General features: G+C 63.9%; 2 protein-coding genes across 3 annotated transcripts; one reads left to right on the top strand and one right to left on the bottom strand.

Annotated features, from left to right (window-relative positions):
* The first annotated feature begins 2,831 nt into the window (after nucleotides 1-2,831).
* Nucleotides 2,832-7,708, top strand: PEAK3 (PEAK family member 3). 2 transcript variants are annotated; one of them, XM_023644363.2, is made up of 4 exons: nucleotides 2,832-2,947; nucleotides 3,398-3,480; nucleotides 3,933-4,471; nucleotides 6,248-7,708. In XM_023644363.2, the coding sequence occupies exons 2-4, from the start codon at nucleotides 3,399-3,401 to the stop codon at nucleotides 7,028-7,030; spliced, it is 1,404 nt and encodes a 467-aa protein (XP_023500131.2). In that variant the 5' UTR covers nucleotides 2,832-2,947; nucleotide 3,398; the 3' UTR covers nucleotides 7,031-7,708. The 2 variants fall into 2 exon arrangements, with proteins under 2 accessions (XP_023500131.2, XP_023500130.2); XM_023644362.2 differs by having other exon boundaries at nucleotides 2,836-2,947; nucleotides 3,356-3,480.
* A 1,117-nt stretch (nucleotides 7,709-8,825) lies between these two features.
* OAZ1 (ornithine decarboxylase antizyme 1) lies at nucleotides 8,826-11,808 on the bottom strand. The gene is given in 6 exon segments (XM_023644364.2): nucleotides 8,826-9,337; nucleotides 9,435-9,520; nucleotides 9,689-9,861; nucleotides 9,972-10,058; nucleotides 10,060-10,117; nucleotides 11,566-11,808. Coding segments are annotated over 6 exon segments (684 nt in total). The 5' UTR covers nucleotides 11,712-11,808; the 3' UTR covers nucleotides 8,826-9,203.
* Nucleotides 11,809-17,268: the final 5,460 nt, after the last annotated feature.

The raw sequence follows: 17,268 nt of genomic DNA, 5'->3' as shown, positions 1-17,268 counted from the left end.
GAGCCGGGTCCCCTTATGAGCCCACTTTACAGGGGGCAAAGGGAGGGTCAGAGGTCGGAGGGCATGTGCCCCGAGTCCCCAGCCAGGGAGAGGTGGCCTGCCTCTGAGGGTGCGGTGGGGGGGGTGGGGGGAACGCAGGCGACCCCAAGCGCTGGAAGTAAGACTGAGAAAGCGCTCTGTTCTCACTCCAGCCCCCAGTGGATGGATGGGGAAATTGAGGCACAGGGCCCCATGTCGGGACTCACGCCCGCTGGCCCCTGAAGGCCTGTGCTCTTTCCGGAAGGAGGTGGACTGAGTCAGGGCGGTCGGCAGAAGCCACGGCCAAGGGCAGCCTCTCACTTGCCACCCCAGCATGGCTCTCGGGGCCTCGGTTTCCCCGTGTGAACCTGGAAGAAGGTGCCCCCGTCTATCAGGATAGGGACGTGTTGGACGCTATGGGGTGACTGCCCCCCACCACCTGCTGGGGCCACGAACCCTCCCCAGGGTCTCATCCCCCTATTCTTCCTGTAGCAAAGGCAGGTGAGCGATGGCCTCATGTGCCTCAGTTTCCCCATCCGCAGGGGCTGCCGGAGTCCCTGGTTCAAACTGGGTACAAGATGCAACCTTTCCCAAATCCTCTCTTATTCTTGGGGTGTGGCCGAGGGGGCCTCCTTCCTGGGGTCGCCAAGGCCCAGCTGAAGGGGGACCCGTCCTGCTGGTGGCCGGAAACCCCAGGAGGAGCCCCTCAGAGGGGTGACTGTGGGGTCCCCCAAAACACAGGAAGGCAACCCAGCCATCGGCCCGTCCTGGGCGCGGGGCCCCTTCCTCCGTCTGCACCGCCAGCCGCGCAGCGTCTCCATCTCCGCCTCTGACCCTCCCGCCTCCCTCTGAGCAGGACTCTTGGGGTGACACGGGGCCCCCGGGAATCCAGGGTCGTCCCTCCTCTCATCTAATTAGCAACCTCGCTTCCACCTGCCACCTGAGGGTCCCCTTGTCACTCACGTCACGTGACGTGTCCACAGGGGCTGGACACGGGCAGCTTTGGGGGTCGTAACTCCACCCACCAGCAAGACTGGGGCTTTTTCCTTCAGACGCCAAAGTCGTGTCCCTTGACGTCCCGTGTCCCCTTCCGGGCGATGCCAGGGATATAGGGAGGCCCCGTTCCCGGAGCGTCACTGAACGCTTGTCCAGCGGGACAACAGCTTGAGCGTGTGGGGACGATCTGACCCTGAGGGGGGTGGCCGGGCGGGGCAGACAGACACGGGGGCGACCCGCGTCGATGGCCATTTTTGGGGTGAGCTGAGGCAAGCGGCCCCCGTTTCTGGGCCTCAGGGGAGGACCGTCCCACGGGGCTCAGGAGGGGACCCGGCACGTCGGGGTGCTTCCGCGGCAGGGCCGGGGCCAAGATGGGGTGACCGAAGCTCTCACCACGCGCACGACGTTTACGGGGCGCCCGGGACTCAGTCATCAAGATGGATGCTGCGTCACCAAAACATCGCCACCCCAAGAGCACGAGGGACGAAATACTGGCCTTGGAAAGAAAGCTGCCCCCCCGACCCCCCGGCCGCACCCCACCCGGCCCCGGTGCCGATAAAACTTTTATCGACAATGACAGCGGCCGGCCCCGGGGGCCACAGCCCGCCGCTTTGGTTTTTTTTTTTTAATTTTATGGTAAAACGTTATTTGTCTTGATCACTGAGGGGTTTTTCGTATCCCCCTTGAATTCCGTGTCCGACATGGGCGCCCCGCACGGCTCACCCTCAGCCGGGAACGGAGCCCTGGCTCGGCCCGGTGACCCCATGGCTCTCAGGAAAGGAAGAGCAGAATCCTGTGGGCAGGGGTTCGGGGGGGCGAGGAGGCCGTGTCCTCAGCACTTCCGGTCCCTTCTGTTCCACCTGGAACAGCCCCGGATCGGTGGGACCCGCCCCTCGTGTGATTCAGACTCTCCCTGGGGCCCACCGTGCTCCCACCGCACAGTCCCGAAACCCACCAAAAGCACGGGCTGCCCCGGGGCGGGGGGCACCGGGTGTGGAGCTGGGGTGCCCCTCGTGGCTCGGGACAGGCGGGACAAGCGTCGAACCCCAGAGCCGCCTCAAGGGGCGCGTGCTTCCCCCAGAATGTCACGCTGGCCGGTTTTCCCCGGATTGTCCCCGTTTCTGATTTGCCGCGCACGGTGATGATAAATTAAATGTCTTTCTAAATAAGTCCATCAAGGCCATGGGGGCAGGGAAGGGAGAGGGTTAAATGTTTTAAAGAAAAACCCAGCTGCTGTGGCTGTTACGAGGCCGCAAGGCAAGTGGGACCCGCTTTTTGTATTCCCCGGAGCACAGAGAGGGGCGGTGACCTGCCCCGAGTCACACAGCACATCAGAACAGAAATGGCTCAACGGAGGGGCACCTGCCTGGACTGCGGGAGGGCGGTCAATCGGCGACCAGCCTGAGGGTCCCAGAGGGTGGGCGGGAGGGGGGCGCGCCCGGGGGGCCCCTCCGTTGGTCCCAAAGAAGAGGAAGTGGTTCGGGAGGAAGCAAAAGCCGCAGAGGACAGAGCCGCCTGTTGCATTTCTCCCGGACCAGCCGGAGCTGGGGTTCCCTGCCCTCCCCCCCCCACCAGGGAGCCCAGAACGTGTCACTCCCCAGCCGCCCACCCAGCGACCGTGACCTCAGCCCGTCTCCTGCACCCCTCCACCCCCGACGGCTTCAGCCCTGGAACCACTTATTTTCGAGTCCCACCTTCCGGGCTTTGCCCAGGCTGTTCTCTCTGCCGGGAATGCTGTTCCCTCCTGGGGGGCCGAGGGGCAGTGAGCCGGAAGCCCCCCCGCCGCCCCGCCCCGCGCCGGCCTGCGGGCTAACAGATTGCACCGGCGTTTCCTGTGACAGGTCAGCCGGTCCTGGGAGGCGGCCCAGGCGGCCGTTCTGGGGAGTCTGTCCCCAAGGACCCCCTCCGCCCCGCAGTCACTGCCATCCTGAAGGTAGGGGGTCCCCGGGGGGGGCTGGGGCAGGGGTGGGCAGAAGCGGCTACTTTTCGAGTTCGGGGGTGACCTGGGATCGGTGGGGGAGAGCCAGGGGCCGGGCTGAGCTCCGGGGACGAGGCCCCAGCGTGGGTGCTGTCGCCCATCCCGGCTGTCCCCCCAGCGGCCTGCCCTCAGGGCTGCACGTTGTGTCCATTTCACAAAAGTACAGGGGTCCGCTCCCCGCCCTGAAGGGTTGATGGGTGACATTCCTGTCTCACGGGTGAAAACGGAGCCCAGAGAGGGCAAGAAACCCATCCGGGGCCACACAGCAGGGTCAAGGCTGGGCCAGAGGACCCAGGTGTGCGCGGCTGACCCCGCCTAGGTCCCCGCACACCCACCCACGTGGCGCTCACGGACACCCCGCAGGTGCCACCCTCGCACGCCCCCCACTCTGACCTCCTCCCCCAGCATGAGTGGCCCTGAGCCCCCCACGGAGACCCGGGGGCCCGACGACCCCACCTTGCCGACTCAGCCCACCTACATCAACCTCGGTGAGCCGCCCAGAGGGGATCCCGGGCTGGGCGGGCAGGGGGGGTGCCTAGCAGGGGTTGGGGGCCGGCCCCCAAGGAGGCTGGAGCAGAAGGGCTGGGTCTCTCCTGGCCATTTAGGGAACTTCCTGCCTCACGACAGTGACTGTCACTGTCTCTAATCCGAGCCCGTTAGAAAGAAGCTGGAGTCACCAGCTTGTGAAAACGGGGACGCCGGAGTTCAGAGAGGTGCGGCTGTCCGCCCAGAGCCACACAGCGGGACGGGGGTCCAGGGGGGCTGGGCCGGACGTGGCTCTCCTCTGAGCCTGTGTCCTCGTCTGTGAAGATGGGGACGTCCCCGCCCCACGGGTGTTAGCATGACACCCATTTTCCAGATGGGGACACCGAGGCCCAGGGGTGCAGTCCTGTGCCCAGGGCCCCCCGCACGTCCTCAGCGCCCCACGCTCCCCCCGCAGGGGAGGTCCGAGCCCACCTGCTGCCTTCCAAGGCCTGTCGCCCCCGGACGACCGAGGCCCTGCCCACCGCCCCGCAGCCCGCGCCCCCACCGCTGCCCAGGAAGACGCTGACCAGGACCCAGTCCGTGCCCACCCACCGGCCCGCCAGCCCCGGCCGCGCGCCCCGGGGCCCGCCGCGCAGGCCCCTCCTGGGCTCCCGCAGCCTGGACGAGGGCCAGGCGGGCGGCGACGAGGCCGGGCCCCCGTGTCCCCCCGCGGAGCCGGCCCTCGGCCCCCCGGACGCGGCGCTGGGCCTCTCCGTGCGCGACCTACAGCGCCCCGAGGCCGTGCGCGCCGCGCTAGAGGCCTGGCAGCTGGGGGCGCTGCGCGCCGTGCATGCGCGCCTGCGGGCGCGGCTCCTGGGGGGCCACCCGGGCCCCTGCCACCAGGGCCACGCGCTGCGCCTGCTGGACGGCTCGCCATGCGCCGAGAGCGGGGACGCACTCTACTACCGCGTGGTGCGTGTGGACGGGGACGCCTGGCACGTCCTAGCTGCCAAGGTGAGCCCCTCCAAAACCCAGCCCGAGACCCCCGCGCCCGCAGCTCGCCCCGTCGGCTGCTTTTGTGACTAACAGGAGTCCGCACAACCGGGCTGGAACCGCCACAGTCGGCGGCAGTCCCTTCCTGGCCTCTGGGGCCCGGGAACCCACATTGTCACTCACTCCCCAGTGAAGTCTGGTGCTTGAGAGCCACTGAGCTCACCAGCCATGGCGGCTGACAGCTACCACTTTAAATAATAATAATAACAATAATAATCAGGAGGCCTAGCAGTTCAGTTCGGCACACTCCGCCTCGGTGGCCCGGGTTCTGTTCCCGGGCACAGACCTACACTGCTCTGTTAGCAGCCGTGCTGTGCTGGCGGCTGATATACTAAAAAATAGGGGAAGATTTACACAGATGTTAGCTCAGGGCACATCTTCCTCAGCAAAAAAAAAAAAAAAAAAAAAGATACTAATAATAACCAACAGCCGCCAAAATGCACCGAGCACTTCCCTGTGCTGTTCCAAGGACTTTCAGACGAATTTATTTATCTAATCCTCACGCCAGCTTTACAATGGCGGTATCACCCTTCCGTCATAAGACACTCTGTTTTATGCACCGCTAAGAAAAAAAGAAGGATTCCCGTTAAATAACCCGCCAAGCGTCAGACGCATCCCCATCCTGGAGGGATCTGGGTGATTTGACAGAAGGCGCTCCTTCCTGCGCATTTTCCAGACGGTTGTGGAGAGGGAGGGAGTCGCTGCTGGCGGTGAGCTCGTTCGCTTGTCCACAATGCCATCCCAGAGGCCCCTGGGGAGTTTATTTGTACAACACCCACCCCCGGAGCACCTGTCATTTTTAAACTCCCCCCAAACACAGGTGATTCTAATGTAATCCCCAGACCCAAGGTCCTCCCAACCTTTTTTTTTTTTTTTTTTTTTTTCAGGAAGATTAGCCCTGAGCTAACTACTGCCAGGCCTCCTCTTTTTTTTTGCTGAGGAAGACTGGCCCTGAGCTAACCTCCGTGCCCATCTTCCTCTACTTTATATGTGGGACGCCTACCACACAGCATGGCATGCCAAGCAGTGCCATGTCCGCACCTGGGATCTAAACCAGCGAACCCCGAGCCACCAAAGCAGAACGTGTGCACTTAACCTCTGCGCCACTGGGCTGGCCCCCCCTCCGACCGTCTAGAAAGAGCTTTGCCATCCATGCAGGGTTCGCGGGTTTGGATCCTGGGCGTGGACCTAGCACCGCTGATCAAGCCATGCTGTGGCAGGCGTCCCACATACAAAATAGAGGAAGATGGGCACGGATGTTAGCTCAGGGCCAGTCTTCCTCAGCAGAAAGAGGAGGATTGGCAGCAGACATTCGTTCAGGGCTAATCTTCCTCAAGCTAAAAAAAAAAAAACCAGAAATTACTTTCACCTGTCTATTTTCACATTGTAAAATGTTGTAAAATGTGGCTGCTGGAAAATATTAAGTGACACCGTGGCCCCCGATGCATTTCTCCTGGGCTGCCCGGCTCTGGCACCTCCGCTGTCACGTCCCTCCTTACAAGCGGTCAGACCCTGCCCTGGGGCAGGCCGGAGAGTCAGACCCCTAAACGCCGTCCTCCCCGGGACGGTTTTCCGGAAAATCATGGCGGCCGCTAACCTCTGAATGAACATCGAACTCTGGCTGCTGGAGGCCACGCAGCCGCCCCCGCAAAGCTGGAGTGGGCGGGCGGGGTAGGGGGCGGGCTGTGCTGGCGGGGGCTGTGCGCTCAGGCCCTGATGGCCCCCTCTGCCCCGCAGGTGCCCAAGCCGGGAGCCGAGGAGCCCCACCCCTGGGGCCTGGAGCTGCAGGCCTCACTGGCCCCCCACTTCAACCTCCAGGGGCTGTGCGGCCTGGTGCCCGAGGGCGCGGTGCCCCAGGCTCCCTGGAGGGGCCCCGTGGCGCTGGCGGCCGAGGTGCCCGAGCACACGGTGGCCCAATGGCTGGCGGAGGAGGGCGCAGTGCGGCCACTGGTGGATGTGGCACGCGCGGGGGCCCTGCTGCTGCTGCAGCTGAGCGCCGCTCTGGAGCTCCTGGAGGCGCGGGGCGCGGTGCTGGCCGAGCTGCGGCCCGAGAACCTGTTGCTGGCCGCGCCCCGGGGCTGCGCGGCCGCCGGACCCCCGCGCCTGCTGCTCGCCGACTTCGGCCGCGTCCGCCCATGCCCCCGGGGCCCCCCGGGCACCCACGCGGAGCCGTTCGCCCACCTGCTCCGCACGTTGCTCGGCCCCGCCGTGGCCTCGGCCGCGCCCTTGGCCCGGGGCCTGGAGCGCCTGGCGACCCAGCTGGCCCTCTCGCGGCCCTCGGCGGCCCAGACCCGCGGCGCGCTGCAGGCGCTGCTCTGGGGGCCCGGGCCCGAGCTGCACGGCCGCGGGGCCCCGCTGGGGCCCTGGCTGAGGGTGCGCCGTGCGCTGCTGGTCCTGCAGCTGGCCGAGCGGGCGGCGGGTGGGGAGGCGCCCGGCCTCGAGGACTGGCTGTGCTGTGAGTACCTGGCCGAGGCCACCGAGGCCTCGCTCAGCCATGCCCTGGCGCTGCTGTGGGGCTGACCCCTCCCCGGAGCCACGCGCCTGTCCCAGGGCTGGAGCTGGTGGCAGGGTCTCCACGGTCGGGGGGACGCCCCTTCCAGAAGGAATCAGGGTGGCCAAGAGGGCACCCGTGTGGACACTCCCATTTCCAACGCCAGCCCCACTCTGTGCTGGGCACTTAGGCCCGAGGCCTCCCCAAGAATGCAGGGGACCCCATTCCCGGGCTGCGAGCTGAGGGCCAGGGCCAGCTGGGGCTGCCCAATGCCAGGGCTGCCACCCGCCTCCCCGGGGGCACACTCCTGCCAATCCACCATCATCTCCGAGTGTGGGGAGGCCCTCCCCTCCTCCAGCAGAGGTCAGGTGCCCTCGTGGTGCTGGGCTCTGAGAGTCACCGTGGCCCTAGCAGCATCTGGGGGTTCCTGGCCCCGGGGCACCCCCTTAGGCTGAGCGTGGCCAGCGGTTGCGTGAGTGTGTCTTTGTCACAAACTGTCATGGTTTTGGGGAGGGGCGGCCCCCCAGCACAGCCTCCTGGAGAATCTGAAGGCACCTGCTCACCCGTCCCGTGGCTTCCCTGCCCTGCCACCTCCGCCACCCCCTCCCCGCTGTCCCTCTGTGACACTAGGAGCTGCCAGCCTTTGCAGGGGCTGTCGTCTCTGTTGGAGCCCCAGCTCCTCTAAGGAAATAAAGGCGCCTCCTGGCCCTCTCGCCTCCTCCCTCCCTCCCCCCGCCTCTGCCCCCACTGACGAGCACGCAGCGCCCGTGTCACCTGTCCCCGTCCCCCCCCCGCCAGGCTGAGAGTTCCTGAGGGCAGGGTCCAAGCTTAACACACAGTAGGCGCCTTCCGAGTATCAGAGGTTGGAATAAACTGTCACACGAGACTCACGGGGGACCCGAGGGAGAGAACGTCTCAGCTCACGCCTCTGGAAATGGACACAGGAACCCTGAGGGGCCCCACCGCCCCCGCCTGGGGGCTCAGTCTCGCGCCCTCCTTGCCCCCATCGCACTCCTGGGGGCATCTTTCCAACCCCAGACGTGACCTGGTCCCTCCCCTGCTCAGACGCCTCCCCGGGCTCCCCAGCACCCTCAGAATCCTGCGAGCCCTCCGGCCGCCCCCTCCGGCCCCCCGCCCACCGCTGGGGCTGCTCTCCCGCCTCCAGGCCTGGCCCGACTGTTCCCTCCACCGGAAGCGCCCCACCCCCGCCACCTCTGCTTCAGACTCCTACTCTCCTTGCAGCGCCCCAGCTCCAAGACCCTGCCCGGCCCACAGACGGGCAGTGCGTCCAGTTCTGCCCCACGGTCACTCGGGGCTGGATACCCCACCCCACCCTACAACAGGGGTTCGCGGCCCTCCGAGCTCCGTTCCTCCCCCGTGAAGCTCGCCCCACCCAATTTCCGGGCCAAGGCCGGGACGCCATCCCCGGCGAAGCTCCGGGCGCGGCCAGCAGGTGGCGCCGCGGTCACTCCCAGCGCGCCGCCCGCGGCCACCGCGCCACCTCCCGGGCTGCGCCACCGCCAGGCCCCAGAAACGCCCAGGCGCCGGGGAGGCCGCAGGGGGAGCGGGACCCGGCCTCCCGGGGAAGGGCGCCGGGCGCGGGCGGCGGGGGACCCTCCAGCTGGCCGCCCGCAGCAACCCAGCAGCGTCCCGACACAGCAGACTAGGCCCCCAACTTCTGTGCCCCAGCCTCAGTTTCCCCGGGAGAAGAGGCGTCACTCAGCTCACGGTGCTTGCAGCACCCCACCCCAGGCGCCCTGAGGTGCCCGCCCCGCCGCCGTCCAGTCCCGGGGGCCACACGAACACACGGAGCCACACGGGGGCTGGAGGTGTCAGCACTTTTATTCCGGTTTGGGGAGCAACAGACGCGCGGATTAACACCGATCGGGCCGAGGCACGAGGCCAAGGCCGTTTGCAAAGGACTCCAAACGAGGCATTCCTCCTCAAGCACAAGGATCACCTGAATCATCTTAACCAGCGATAAAAAAGTAAAATATAAACTTTTATTTAGAATTAAAGCAAACACTTCAATCTCGCAAACACGACGTTGAACTGCAGGAACACACCGCTGATTTGCAGTGAGCGTTTATTTGCACAATCACGACACGCGGACACAGCGGGGAGCGGCCCGACCTCCGCCCGGCGCCGCTGTCACCCGCCGCGCGGCTCGGGGGGACGCAGGCTCCGGGCGCGGGGGCCCTGCTACTGCTCGTCCCCGGAGGACTCCCGCTCGAAGGTGTAGGCCATGAAGCAAGCTTCGGGTCTCTTGGGGACAAGGGGGTGCCCCGGTCTCACAATCTCAAAGCCCAGAAAGCTGAAGGTCCGGAGCAGGGCGGCTGCGGGGGACACGTGGTCAGAGCCGCCGCCGCCGGTCCCCAGGGCGCGCGGACGGGGACGGGGTGCCCCTCCCTCCCTCCCCCCGGGCGCCCCCACCTCTGTCGTCGCGGTTCTTGTGGAAGCAGATGAAGACGTGGTCGGCGCGAAGCTGCTCCTCGGCGAACTCCAGCAGCACTGCGAAGCTGCGGGGCGGTCAGCGCGCCCACTCCCCGCCCCCGCCGCCCCACTCCCCGCCCCCGCCCCCCGCCGCCCGGCCACCACCTGCTCGGGACCGTCCCGGGCGCGGGGCGTCACGCAGCGCCCGACCCAGCCGCGGCCCCGTCCCCGGGCCAGGACCCCGCGCGGCTCACCTGTCCTTGCTGCCCTCGGGCAGCGCCCCGCCCGGGATCTCGATGTACAGGGAGCCGCCGCGCAGCACCGCCCTCCAGTCCACCTGCCGGGCGTCGCGGAGCCGCGTCTGCACGTGAAGGATTCTCGTCTTGTCGTTAGACGTTAGTTCCTCTGTTACATTCAGCCGATTATCCTGCGGGCGGGCGGCCCAACTGAGACGCGGCCTTCGGGGCCTCGCTGCGCCCGCCCCGGGACCCCAGCCCCTGACCCCCGCCCGCCCGCCGGACCCGCGGGGCCACTCACCGAGTAAAATAAATTAGCTGAAAGATTGTGATCCCTCTGACTATTCCCTCGCCCACCTGGGATCTTCAGGGGTGGGTGAGGGACATCAGGAGCACCACCGAGGCCCCGGACCCAGGTGACTACAGCAGCTGCCGGACAGCCTGGAACTGGGGGGAGGGGGGGGCCGCGGTCAGCGCGCGCCAGGCAAGACCCCGCGGCCCCGGAACCGCCTCCGTCCACACCGCACAGACGGTGGGCCGGACGACCGCTGACCAACACCGACACGAGGGATCCCCGCCCGCTCGGCCCGCCGGCCCCCAAGTGCCGCCCGGGGCGTCCCGGCTCAGGACCCGGCCCCGCAGCGGCCCCGGCGGGAGGCCCGGGCGCCGTCCACGTGGCGCCGCCTCGCCCGCGCGCCCTCGGGGCTCAGGAGGCTCGGGAGGCGGCGGCCCGGGGGCGCGGGTGGGGCCCGGGCTCGGCCTGTCCGCCCCGAGGAGCCCGCCACGCCCGCGGCCAGCGCGGCCCCCGCCGCCCCAAACCGGCGCCCTCCCTAAACCCGACCCCGAAACCGCAAACCACACCAGGAAGACCCGCGCCCCTAAACCCGATCCCGAAGCCCCAAATCCCAACAAGGACCCCCACGGCCAAGCCCAATGCTGGGCCCCCCAATCCAACGAGAATCGCTACATCCCCCAAACATGACCTAAAATCTCCAAACCCAACCCAGGACCCCCGTGTCTCCCAAACACAACCAGGCAGCCTCTCGGACCCCCAACTCCGACCAGAGACCCCCGCGACCGCCAAACCCGACCCCGGGCCCCCGGATCCAACCAGGTACCACTACGCCCCCCAAACCCAACCCTGGACCCCCAAATCCAACCAGGATCGCTGCGGCCCCCAAACACCATCCAAGACCTCCAAAATCCAACCAGGAAGCCCCCGCGCCCACCAAACCCGACCTCAGGCCCCCAAATCCGACCAGAGACCCCGCGGCCCGCAAATACCACTACATAGCCCTCCCGCACCCCCAACTCCGGCCAGGAACTCCCGCGGGCCCCGTGTCCAACCAGGGACCCCTGCGTCAGCCAAACTCGCCCCCGACACCGCGGTCCTCTTCCAAAACTGACCCCAAACCTCTAAACCAAACTAAGAACACAGAAGCCCCCCAGGTACAACCAAGTGGAACCCCCCTGACCCGCTAACTCCGATCGAGGATCCCCAACTCCGATCAGGGGCCCCGGGGACCGCCAAACCCGAGCCCGGACCCCCAAGTCCGACCCGCAAGCCACCTACCCAACTAAGGACCCCTACGTGGCCCCAACTCGCCCCGATCGCTGCTCCAAACCCGACCCCGGCCCCCACAAGTCCAAGCGGGCACGCCCCAGTTTCCCAAACCACTCCCGCCCCCGGGCCCCCACGATCCCCGCGCGCCGCAGGCCCGAGGCCCCCGGGGGCGGGGGGGCGCCCGCCAGCCCCGCCCCGAACCCGCCCCCAGCGCGATTGTGGCCTCGACAAAGGGGCGGCCCCGCGCTCCCCGGACTTCCGCGGCCGGCCCCCCGCGGGCCTGCGCGGCGGCGGCGCTTCTGGAAGCTTCGGGCGGGGGCGGGGCGCTCACCTCCCGCTGCTGCGGCCGCCGCGGCTGTGCAAGCTGAGGAGCGGCATGGCGCGGCTGGCGTGGACGGTGGCGCTGGATTTATCCCCCTCCTTCTCTCGGGCGAAGCAGTGGCTGTTGAGGATGCGCTGCAGGGAGGATTTCACCATCCGGCCGCTGGGGTCCGAAACCAGCAAAACCTCCGCTGCACTCTCCGCCCCGCCGCCGCTGCTCGCCGTTCGCAAAATGGCGCCGCCGCCGCCGCCCGCCTTTATAGGCGCCGCGCGCGGGCCACGCCCCCCACGCCGCCGGGAGCGCGGCCGCGCGAGGGGGCGGGGCCGCCGGGGCCGCCGGGAAACGCAGGCGCCCCCGGGGGCCCCTCTCGGCGTCTGATTGGCGGACGGCGGAGGGCCCCGCGCCGCGGATTGGGCGGCACGTTTCTGGGCCCGCCCCCCCCGTCGTCCCCCCCCTTCTGGCGTCACTCTGCGGGCGCGCGGAGGGGGCGGGGCCGCCGTGGCTCCGGGCACGCGCAGCGCGCCCCTGGCCCCGCCCCGCGTCCCCACTGCCGGGGTTTGGGGGCGGGGGCGCTGCGCGGGGTCTGGTTTTGGGGACCTCGCGGTGGCCGGGTCCCCGTCGTGGTCCCTGTCGCCCTCTCTGGGGGTCCCTTCCCCCAGCGGGCCCCTCCCCCGGGCGGCCGGGAGCGACAAAAGCGCCGGGTGTTGGGGGGGGAGGGTCCCCAGCGCCCCCACCCCTATAGGACAGAATTATTTTCACTAATAACCTCGGTTATTCATCATCGATCAGAAGGATGGTTTTCCGGATTCGGTGTGTCACGTTTACAGACGGCCAACAATTAAAAAGAGAACTTTGCATGTTGAGATGTTATCCCGATTTGGTCAACGATGTCGTGTCTCGTTGGCAGAAATATTCTTTTTTGCAGAAAAACTCAGCTATTTGTAAAACTGAAATTTGCCCCCAAGCAGACATATTCCTCTTGGGGGCTCAATTCAGAAACATTTCACGTAGAAAAACCGAATTTCGCCCCTACAGGCAGCACACACCTTCTTCCCGTGGGTCCCACTTTCTTGGGTGGTTTTACGGTTTTTTAAGTACAGAAAGAAACTCGGAATTACATAGAATTAAAGCGACTGCTGTTTGTTTCCTTGTCTTTACGACCGCAGGCCTCTCGGTTTTATCTCATCCGATCTGTCGTGTGCATTTGGGGTAGAGACACAAACTTCCCCCGAAGCGACCTCGAGTGATTAGAAAACCCACAGAAACGGACCCTGCGGAGCGTGTGGCCGGGTCCCTCTGCGTCTCCAAATTCCCTTCCACGTGGAATGCAGCATTTATTAACATTTGCTTACACGATACTTCTAAGCAATAAAAATGGCGAACTTACAGCTTCCGTGTTTACAGGATTAAAAAACTCAGCAAAAACTGTAACATTTGCAAAGCTGAGGCCAACCGCAGAATTGTCCCAGGGAAAGAGTATTGAATCGGTGGCATTGCTTAGCATTGCACGGTGAAAATAAAGAGCAGATGGGTTTCTCATGAACTTTCTCATTGTTTTTTCATTTTTCTGCGGGAGTCCGTGCTTTTAGGCCGAGGGGCCGGCTCCCAGCCACCCGTCCACCCAGCCTCGGGGGATGTTTGAGCGTCCTCCCTGTCTGAAGGGTTCGCATCTTTGTGGTTCCCGAAGGCCTGTTTGCTTGAGGCCGGAAGAGCCTGGGGTTTCGAAATCTGTTTTGCCTCTCGGTAGCTCCCTGGTGTCTTACGTAAACGGGTGTGTCGGGGCCAAGAGTCCGGGAGCGGACTTGCCAATGGCCGGCCGCCGGTCACCGGGTCACACTGTGTTTACCCACCCATGACTGAGGCCTGGAAGGGACGGAGGTCACATGGACCCCCAGCACAGTGGGCTGCAGACAGTGGCCTCGAAGGCCACGCAGAAGCTGGTCTGTGAGGCGTCTGCAAGGACCCGCCTGTGGGGGCAGCATCCGGGCAAGGAAGTTTAGGCAACAGCCAGGCCTCTCTGGGCCCCGGGGACCCAGCAGACGTCTCGGGGGCCCAGCAGACGCCTTGGGTGGGGACGGGGGAGGGTTCGATCTTCCCTGGCAGCCTTGTGCCCTTGCCGGCCCAGCCGCTGTTTGATGTGGAATCATTGTGGGTGGAAAGAAAAAAAAAATGCAGCCTCTCGGTCAAAAACAAGCTGCCAGAGCTCGAAAAAAAGCAGAGGTGGGGGAGAAGACAGGGTGCCGTGAGCTCCGGGGTGGGACGTGTCAGGGAAAGTCGTCATGGGGGCTCGGGGCCTCCGAGGACCCCTATCTCCGGGCAGGAATGTGGGGAGCCGTCGTGTCACCGTCGTGGGGAGGTGGGTCGGCTCTGGGGACCGCTCCCCCCGCCTGCCCTCAGGGAGGAGGGAGGCACCCGGATGTGGGGTGAGGAATGTTTTCATCTGCTTCACGCCCTGTGTGCGTGGGTGGGGGAGGGGGCACGGAGGCACCTGCCACCCAAGGATCGTAAACACCGGCCGGCCCAGGATCTCCTTCCGGCTGTCGTCCGGCTCTGAAGGGCTCGCTGGTGGTTGGGCCTCGGTTAGCGAGCAGTCAGCACTCGGGTGTTGAAGCAGAAATGAATTCCCACTATCCACATCAGCCCGGTCACTCTCTGGGGGGCCGTCCTGGGTGCTGTGGGGGGTCGAGTAGCATCCCTGGCCCCCACCCCTACTCGATGCCAGGAGCACCCCCAGTGTGACACCCACAGATGTCCCCAGACGTGGTCCGGCATCTCCCAAGCGTCACTTTCTCTCTTCTCTGTCTAATCTGGGGGCGCCAGCGAACTCTGAGCCTGTGCGAGGGAAAAGGACACGCAGCTGATCGCGGTGGAGGGTCTCAGGATGGGCGCGGGGAGGCGGCCCGCCCTGGCTGGGCTTGCAGGGGACTGAAGGAGATCAGAGGAGTCTGTGAGAGGCGAGGAACCCCTAGACTGCAGGGAGCGAAAGAGGAGGTCAGGGAGGCCTTCCTGGAGGTGGTGAGAGCAGAGCTGCTGGGAAGGGACAGTGGAGGGCATGGGGGCATGTCAAGGACGGAGGGCCCATGCCTGGCATCCCGCTGAAGTCAGTATGGTGAGGTTAGGCCTCTGGAGGCGGGGAGCCGGGAGGCCAGGGGGCTCACTATGATGTTTAAAAAAGGATCCGTGGAGCTCCCAAAGACGTCCACCCCTAATCCGTGGGCCCTGTGGACGTGTTACCTCACGGGGCAGAGGGGACTCTGCAGATAGGTTAAGTCGAGGCCCCTGGGATGGGGGTGACCCTGGATTCCCGGGGCCCAGGGTCATCCCAGGGTCCTGAGCAGAGGGAGGCGGGAGGGTCAGAGGCCGAGATGGAGACGCTGCGCTGCTGGCCGTGCGGACGGAGGAAGGGGCCCCGAGCCCAGGATGCGGCGCCTCTGGAAGCTGGAGGAGGCGGGACACGCTCCTCCCCTGGGGCGTCGGGGAGGACCAGCCCTGGCCACCCATGGAATTTAGCCCCGTGGGACCGTGTCGGACTCCCGATCCCAGGACTGTGACGTGACGAGTGTGTGTAGTATTAGGCCACTGAGTTTGTGTGACCTGACACAGCAGCCACAGGACACCCATCCATGGGGGGACGGGAAGGTTTGGCGTCTCGATGGGTGACATTTGTTGAGCCCATTTGACAAAACCCATCTGACCACACTGTCCCCGCCCATTTCACTCCGTGGAAATTTCCCGTAGACCTTGAAGCAGGCGACACATGCTGGCGTCTAGCAAATGGCCTGCCTGCAGCTGGCTTGGAAGTGAAATGTTGCAAGTGAGACGGGCAGACGGAGGCCGGGGCGGAGGGATGGAGACGGACCGAGTGAACGCAGCGAAACAGCACCGGGAGAGCCCGGGTGGCGGGCAGGTGGGTGTTCACGGGGAAATTCTCCCGCCCTTTCTGTGCGTTTGAAAATTTCATAATAAAATGCTAAAGAGTCAAACTGAAAAAGGATTGCATCTCCTTTCACCACATCCAGCGTCGTTTCCCAGCCTGGCTCTGTCTCCTGTCTTTCGTCACCGGAACAAAAAGCCAGAGGCCTTTGGGTCTTGAGCAAACAGCCAGGAAAAGGGGAAGAAACCAGAACCACCCAATTTTAATGTGCGTCAGACAGCCCCGGGCGAGATGCAGGCCGGGGAAGGCCTCAAACAGCCCGAGTGTGGCCACAAGTCCCCACACACATCTGGCGCCCGGCGATAAGGCGCAGGATGCTGCGCGGGGCTCTGCAAACACGAGAGAGGGGACGGGGCCAGCTGAGCTTATCTCAAACTGCTGGGCTGTTTTTTATCTTATTTTTATTTTTTATGTTCCTCGATACGTTTTTTGGTCTTTTGCTTTGCAATATTTCAAACGTTTTTACAAAGCTTCCGTTACAGAAAATGCAATGATTTGGGGGCTGACGCCCAGACGTCGCTGCTCTGCCCCCAGACTTTCTGCTCCTTGGTGCTTGGGCCTCTGTTTTCACCACATTTATCTTTGTTTCTTTTTCTTTCTTTTCTTTTTTCTTTTGAGGAAGATTAGCCCTGAGCTAACTGCTGCCAATCCTCCTCTTTTTGCTGAGGAAGACTGGCCCTGAGCTCACATCCGTGCCCATCTTCCTCTACTTTATATGTGGGATGCCTACCACAGCATGGCTTGACAAGCGGTGCCATGTCTGCACCCAGGGTCCGAACTGGCGAACCCAGGGCTGCCAAAGCGGAACATGCACACTTAATCCCTGCGCCACCGGGCCGGCCCCTATCTTTGTTTCTATAAAATATTTGTTGCTAAATATAAGCGATGGATGCTCACTGAGGAAACTACAAATATATGCGTGTAATTCTTACTGGATCTATACTATATATGTCTGTGTTTATAGAAATAGATTTATTTACTTATACATAATATTATGGATTATGTTTGAATAATGTATCTATTTATATTTTGTATATAATGTGCATTACATATTTTCATAAAATATGTATATATTTATAAACATGTAAGTACATTTTGCTGTTCCTGATTTCATAGCCTTTATTTATCTATAGGCTAAAGTGCTTTTTTGGAACTCCAAATCTTTCTCAACAGCTTTATTCGGATGGAAATCACATACCACACAATCGACCTATTTAAAGTGTACAGTTTAATGGTTTTTAGTATTTTTACAGATGTGTGCGCCCATCACCACAGTCAATTTTAGAACAGGTTTATCACTTCAAAAAGCAGCCCTGTCCCCACCAGCATCACCCCCGCCTCCCTCCCAGCCCCTGGCCCCCACGAGCCCGCTCTCTGTCTGTGGATCTGCCTGTTCTGGACGTTTCCCGTCAATGGGATCACACGCCGTGTGTCCTTCTGCGTCTGCTTCTCTCCCTGAGCGTCGTGTGTTCAGGTCCGTCCACGTGCGGCTGTGTCCGGGCCTCGCTCCTCTTCACGGCTGCGTAATATTCCAGCGTGTGGACGGACTACATTGCGTTTATCCGTCATGCATCGACGGACGCCTGGCTTGCTTCCACCTTTTGGCTGTTCTGACTGATGCTGGTGTGGACGTGGGTGTGCAAATACCCCTTCGAGTCCCCAGTTTCATTCCCTTTGGGTCTATATGTTGGAGCGGAATCACTGGACATCCGGTAATCCTATGTCTAGCTTTTTGAGGAACGGCAAATCACAGTATCCTCTTAAGAGAAAAAACATAG

The sequence above is a fragment of the Equus caballus genome, chromosome 7 (genome assembly GCF_041296265.1).
Source record: "Equus caballus isolate H_3958 breed thoroughbred chromosome 7, TB-T2T, whole genome shotgun sequence".
Taxonomy (NCBI): domain Eukaryota; kingdom Metazoa; phylum Chordata; class Mammalia; order Perissodactyla; family Equidae; genus Equus; species Equus caballus.
This window is presented reverse-complemented; position numbering and strand designations above follow the sequence as displayed.